Source organism: Otolemur garnettii, unplaced genomic scaffold (genome assembly GCF_000181295.1).
Source record: "Otolemur garnettii isolate 467f Iridium unplaced genomic scaffold, OtoGar3 scaffold00003, whole genome shotgun sequence".
NCBI classification, from domain to species: domain Eukaryota; kingdom Metazoa; phylum Chordata; class Mammalia; order Primates; family Galagidae; genus Otolemur; species Otolemur garnettii.
The window spans coordinates 37,537,142-37,543,575 of record NW_003852398.1 but is presented as its reverse complement, the minus strand read 5'-3'; the positions used below and the strand labels follow the sequence as shown (position 1 = coordinate 37,543,575).

At 52.8% G+C, this 6,434-nt stretch overlaps 1 protein-coding gene across 1 annotated transcript; it reads left to right on the top strand.

Annotated features, from left to right (window-relative positions):
* The first annotated feature begins 606 nt into the window (after window positions 1–606).
* On the top strand, window positions 607–4,418 carry EGR1 (early growth response 1). Its single transcript, XM_003782156.2, has 2 exons — window positions 607–1,186; window positions 1,877–4,418. Exons 1-2 carry the CDS (start codon window positions 883–885, stop codon window positions 3,202–3,204), a joined length of 1,632 nt encoding a protein of 543 aa, XP_003782204.1. The 5' UTR covers window positions 607–882; the 3' UTR covers window positions 3,205–4,418.
* The last annotated feature ends 2,016 nt before the right edge of the window (window positions 4,419–6,434 follow it).

Here is a 6,434-nt window from a genome sequence, read left to right as displayed (position 1 = left end):
GGCTTCCCCAGCCCAGTTCACGCCCGGGAGCCACCAGTGTAGCCAAGCGCCCAGCGCTACTCGCCCCGCGCCCTCCCTACTCCGGCGTCCCCGGCTCCTGCGCACGCTCGGGCTCTGAGCTTGAAACCAGGCTTGAGGGAGGGAGCGAGGGAGCAACCAGCAACGACCCGGAATTGCCATATAAGGAGCAGGAAGGATCCCCCGCCGGAACAGTCCTTATTTGGGCAGCGCCTTATTTGGTGTAGCCAGATATGGCCCGGCCGCTTCCGGCTCTGGGAGGAGAACAGAAGGCGGAGGGAAGGGGCGGAGGCAACGCTGGGAACTCCGGAGCAGCTCGGTCCCGGAGGCCCCAGCTGCGGCTAGAGCAATAGGCTTCCTCGAAGCCTAGACTCCCAGGATTTGAGAGCAGGCGCAGGACCCACGGTGCGGGTTGGAGGTACCCGCCACTGTGTGATGGGGGCTTCACGTCACTCTGGGTCCTCCTGGCCGGTCCTGCCATATTAGGGCTTCCTGCTTCCCATATATGGCCATGTACGTCACGACGGAGGCGGGCCCGTGATGTTACAGACCCTTCAAATAGAGGCGGATCCGGGGAGTCGCGAGAGATCCCAGCGCGCAGAACTTGGGGAGCCACCGCCGCCATCCGCCACCGCCGCCAGCTTCCGCCGCCGCAGGACTGGCCCCTACCCCATCCTCCGCAGCAGTGCCGTTACCATAACCGCCCGCGGCGAGGGCGAGCCCAGGAACCCCACCTGCACTCTCCTCAGTGTGCCCCGCGCCCCGCATGTGACCCGGCCAGGCCCCCGCGAGTGTGTCCCCCGCAGCTCAGGCCCGGGCTGCGCCCACCCGCCCCAACACCAGCTCTCCCGCTGCTCGTCCGGAATGGCCGCGGCCAAGGCCGAGATGCAGCTGATGTCTCCGCTGCAGATCTCCGACCCGTTCGGCTCCTTTCCTCACTCACCCACCATGGACAACTACCCCAAGCTGGAGGAGATGATGCTGCTGAGCAATGGGGCTCCCCAATTCCTCGGTGCCGCTGGGACCCCAGAGGGCAGCGGCGGTAACAGCAGCAGCAGCAACAGCGGGGGCGGTGGAGGCGGAGGGGGCGGCAGCAGCAGCAGCAGCAGCAGCGCCTACAACCCTCAGGGGGAGACAAGCGAGCCGCCCTATGAGCACCTGACCGCAGGTAAGCAGTGGCCTTCGGCCCCGAAGATGAGCCCTTTCGCCACCATGCTGGCGTCCTGTCCTTTACCGCAGGCAGGAGTGTTCCTGGACCTGGGAATGCGACCGGGATTTCCCTTCCTTTTCCTCGCATCCCCAGGGTCATGTGTTAGAGGGATGCCTGGGGACACCCCCCAGCCCTCACCCTAGTCCCTAGAGGTGCGCAGAGGATCGAGCTTTTGTTTGGATATAGAGCTTTGGAGCTGCGTGGGTGGACAGAGAGGGGGAGGGCTTGTTTTGATGAGCGAGGCTGCGCCCCCCACCTCCAGAAAAGCTTTCCTTGCTTGCCGCCAGTCCCCAAGGAAGGGCCGTGATCATTGTTCAGGGGTGTCCCGGCAGCCCAGGTTAGGGGGCGCGCACTAGCTGTGGCCGTGGGGGTGCTGGCGGGAATCCCTCGCCCGCGCATCCGCCGCTGCGGAGCGCTGGGAGCTGCAGTGGAGGGGATTCTCCTTATTTGCGTCAGCTGTTGTTGAAATGGGCTCTGCCACTGGAGCGGGTCCAGGAACATTGCAATCTGCTGCTATCAATTATTAACCAGCTCGAGAATCAATGGTAGACGCGAGTTGACCTCTTGCCTGGCAGCTCAGGTCTTCCTCTTCCTCCAGTGATTGCTCTCCAGTAACCAGGCCGCCCTCCTCTTTCCCTCTCCTTCCAGAATCTTTTCCTGACATCTCTCTGAATAACGAAAAGGTGCTGGTGGAGACAAGTTACCCCAGCCAAACCACTCGGCTGCCCCCCATCACCTATACTGGCCGCTTCTCTCTGGAGCCTGCACCCAACAGTGGCAACACCTTGTGGCCTGAGCCACTTTTCAGCCTGGTCAGTGGCCTTGTGAGCATGACCAACCCACCAGCCTCCTCATCCTCAGCACCGTCTCCAGCAGCATCCTCTTCCTCCTCTGCTTCCCAGAGCCCGCCTCTGAGCTGCGCAGTACCATCCAACGACAGCAGTCCCATTTACTCAGCGGCACCCACTTTCCCCACACCCAACACTGACATTTTCCCTGAGCCACAAAACCAGGCCTTTCCCAGCTCTGCAGGTACTGCACTCCAGTACCCGCCTCCTGCCTACCCTGCTGCCAAGGGTGGCTTCCAGGTTCCCATGATTCCCGACTACCTGTTTCCACAACAGCAGGGGGACCTGGGCCTGGTCACCCCAGACCAGAAGCCCTTCCAGGGCCTGGAAAGCCGTACTCAGCAACCTTCGCTCACTCCACTCTCTACTATCAAAGCTTTTGCCACTCAGTCGGGCTCCCAGGACCTGAAAGCCCTCAATACCACCTACCAGTCCCAGCTCATCAAACCTAGTCGCATGCGCAAGTACCCCAACCGGCCCAGCAAGACACCCCCCCACGAACGTCCCTATGCTTGCCCGGTGGAGTCCTGTGATCGCCGATTCTCGCGCTCTGACGAGCTAACCCGCCACATCCGCATCCACACAGGCCAGAAGCCCTTCCAGTGTCGCATCTGCATGCGCAACTTCAGCCGCAGTGACCACCTTACCACCCACATCCGCACCCACACAGGTGAGAAGCCTTTCGCCTGTGACATCTGTGGGAGAAAGTTTGCCAGGAGCGATGAACGTAAGAGACATACCAAGATCCACTTGCGACAGAAGGACAAGAAAGCAGACAAAAATGTTGTGGCCTCTTCAGCCACCTCCTCTCTCTCTTCCTACCCATCCCCAGTTGCTACCTCTTACCCATCCCCAGTTACTACCTCTTATCCGTCCCCTGTCACCACCTCATACCCATCCCCAGTGCCCACCTCCTTCTCTTCTCCTGGCTCATCGACCTACCCCTCTCCCGTGCACAGTGGCTTCCCCTCACCCTCCGTGGCCACCACGTACTCCTCTGTACCACCTGCTTTCCCGGCCCAAGTCAGCAGCTTCTCTTCCTCAGCTGTCACCAACTCTTTCAGCGCCTCAACGGGGCTTTCGGACATGACGGCAACCTTTTCTCCCAGGACAATTGAAATTTGCTAAAGGGAAGGGGGAAACCAAGGGAAAAGGGAGAAAAAGAAACACAAGAGACTTAAAGGACAGGAGCTGGCCATAGGAGGATGTACCTCCTAGATCAGATGGAGGTTCTCAGGGCCAAGTCCTCCCTCTCTATTCTGAGTGGAAGGTCTGGTGGCCAACAATCCTTTCTGCCCACTTCCCTTTCTTCCCTAATTCCTATTTCTTTTGACTTCAGCTGCCTGAAACAGCCATGTCCAAGTTCTTCACCTCTATCCAAAGAACTTGATTTGCATGGATTTTGGATAAATCATTTCAGTATCATCTCCATTGTATGCCTGACCCCTTGCTCCCTTCAATGCTAGAAAATCGAGTTGGCAAAAGGGGTCTGGGCCCCTCAGAGCCCTGCACTGCACCCTTGTACAGTGTGCCATGGATTTCATTTTTCTTGGGGTACTCTTGATGTGAAGATAATTTGCATATTCTATTGTATTATTTGGAGTTAGGTCCTCACATTGGGTGGGGGAAAAAAAAAGAAAAGCCAAGCAAACCAGTGGTGATCCTCTATTTTGTGATGCTGTGACAATAAGTTTGAAGCTTCTTTTGAAACAGCAGTCCTAGGTATTAATCAGAGCATGTGTCAGAGTGTTGTTCCGTTAACTTTTCTGTAAATATTGCTTGACTGTACTCTCACATGTGGCAAAATATGGTTTGGTTTTTCTTTTTTTTTTTTTTGTTTTTGAAAGTTTTTTTTTCTCTTTGTCCTTATGGTTTAAGAAGTTTCATGTCTTGGTGCCTTTTGTGTGACACGCCTTGCTGATGGCTTGACATGTGCAATTGTGAGGGACGTGCTCACCTCTAGCCTTAAGGGGGGCAGGGAGCAATGATTTGGGGGAGGCTTTGGGAGCAAAATAAGGAAGAGGGCTGAGCTTAGCCTCAGTTCTCCAGAATGTAAGAAAACAATCTAAAAATCTGAACTCTCAAAAGTCTATTTTTTTAACTGAAAATGTAAATTTATAAATATATTCAGGAGTTGGAATGTTGTAGTTACCTACTGAGTAGGCGGCGATTTTTGTATGTTATGAACATGCAGTTCATTATTTTGTTGTTTTATTTTACTTTGTTCTTGTGTTTGCTTAAACAAAGTGACTGTTTGGCTTATAAACACATTGAATGCGCTTTATTGCCCATGGGATATGTGGTGTATATCCTTCAGAAAAATTAAAAGGAAAATAAAGTAGTTGTGATTGGGTGTTTCCTGGGCTAGGGGGAAATTTGCAGGATCCATCCCTATTGAGGGGTTTGAGGTTTTCTGAAGATTCTAAGGGCTTTACAGATGAAAGCATACTCTCACTGTGTGTCACTGGTGTGAATTCTTTATGAGGAAGAGTTATGGGTCTTGTTGATACAAGGCCTTTTATTCTTTGATCTGGTGGGCTACAGCTTTACCTTGCTTAGTTAGAGCCAATGAAGACCAGAGTTAAGAGTGGGACATGTGTGGCCAGACGCGGTGCTACTGCCATCAAATATTTCCCCCTCCCCTTGGGAATACCTTCCACGTAGAGGGAGATGAAAGGTAGGCACATGAACAAAGCAGGGGCTGATGCAGCCTTTCCCTCCCATCCCCCATTTCCCAAGAAACTTAAGGGCACTGAAGAAGCCTGGAAGAGGCAAGGGCTAGTTCTCAAGCCAAGAATTCTTCCAGGAAGGAAATCTCATCTGTTGCCAGCTGGAACTGCCATCCTTGGCAGCTTCCTGGGACAGAGGGCAGAGTGGGCAGCAGACTAGCCTCATGTCTAAAGTTCTCATCCCAGCCAAGTCTGTCCTCATTGTGTGAGAGGCATGAGGCACTAGGTTCTTTTGGCCCCATTCCCGAGGGACCACTCTCACTGCTGGAGCGATCCTTGTGGGTGTGTAAGCTTTGATCTATTCTGAGAGGCCTTGACCAGGCCATGATAGACATGGAGGGAATAGTTCCTGTTCTAGGAATGCAGATTGTTGGTTGGGGAGACAGATAAAAGCCAAAGATTACAATACAACATGATATTATATAATATGTGCAAGCATAGGGTTCTTTGGGAACACAGAAGGGGCATCCAAACCCTGCCTCCCACAGGCTTAGGAAAGGTGGAAAAATTAAGTTTGGAAGCAGAAACAGAAGCCAACCCAACTGATCTTGTTTGTGTGTAAGGAAAGGAGAATGTTGGCTAAGTCTACTCTGAAATGTGGACAGGATGGATTACCAGCCCTACCTCCAACTCTGGTTGGTATCTTTGTGAATTGGTCAAATGCTACCACCCATTCAGCAGATAGGCGCAATAGATTTGGTGTTCTGGAATTCCTAAGTCTTGGCTTCCCTCCCAACTCTGACCCCTAAAGTCAGAGGGATAGTAATGAAGGATCCTCTCTGATATGGCTGACAGGCCTACAGTGCAGTCGAAGTCTAATATCCCCTACCCCTTCTTCCTCTGAGCATCTCCCAGGTTCTGAACCTCCACCACCTGGAGCCAGTGGGATTCCAATAACTCCTTGGCATCGACCCAGTTCTTTCTTCTACATTCTAGCCCTCCCCCACCAATACTATTGACCTATGCCCTTTCCCATGACACCAGCCTCTTCAGCCTGGAGCAGGTGGAAGTAGGTAGCTTCACTAGCAAAGGGTACATTTAGGGCATCTTCACTAGCAAATTGCCAGGTCCTGAAGGGACGATATTTGTGTTGGCACACCTCTTCCCACCCTTTCCTGGACTTCCCCATCTCACTCTGTGTCCAGGAATGCAAGTCTATGCCTGTTACATGTTCTTAAGATTTTCTCATCCCAGACTGCCAGGAAATAAATCATGACAAGAATGAAATATTAGACACGGAGCAAAGAGAGACTCTGTTCCTTTGAAGCAGAGGGTCTCATATATTACAATACATCAGAATCCCAGGCCCCATTCACAGAGCATCTGATTGTTAACTTACCTCTGATATGGGGTCCTGGAACTGGCCTGGATAACAAGGCCATTCTGATGGAGACAGATTGTTGCTGGCTTTTATTTATTTATTTTTTTGTAGTGATACGGACCTTGTTATATTGCCCAGGCTGATCTCAAATGCTTCAACCAATCCTGCCACTTTGGTCTCCCAAAATGCTGAGATTATAGGCATGGGCCACCACATATAGCCAGCTAGCTAATTTTTATTAGTCCTGTCACCAGGGTTTCTTTAGATTTTGATAGTCCAAACTCTGAAGTTCCTTTGCTTGGCTGAAA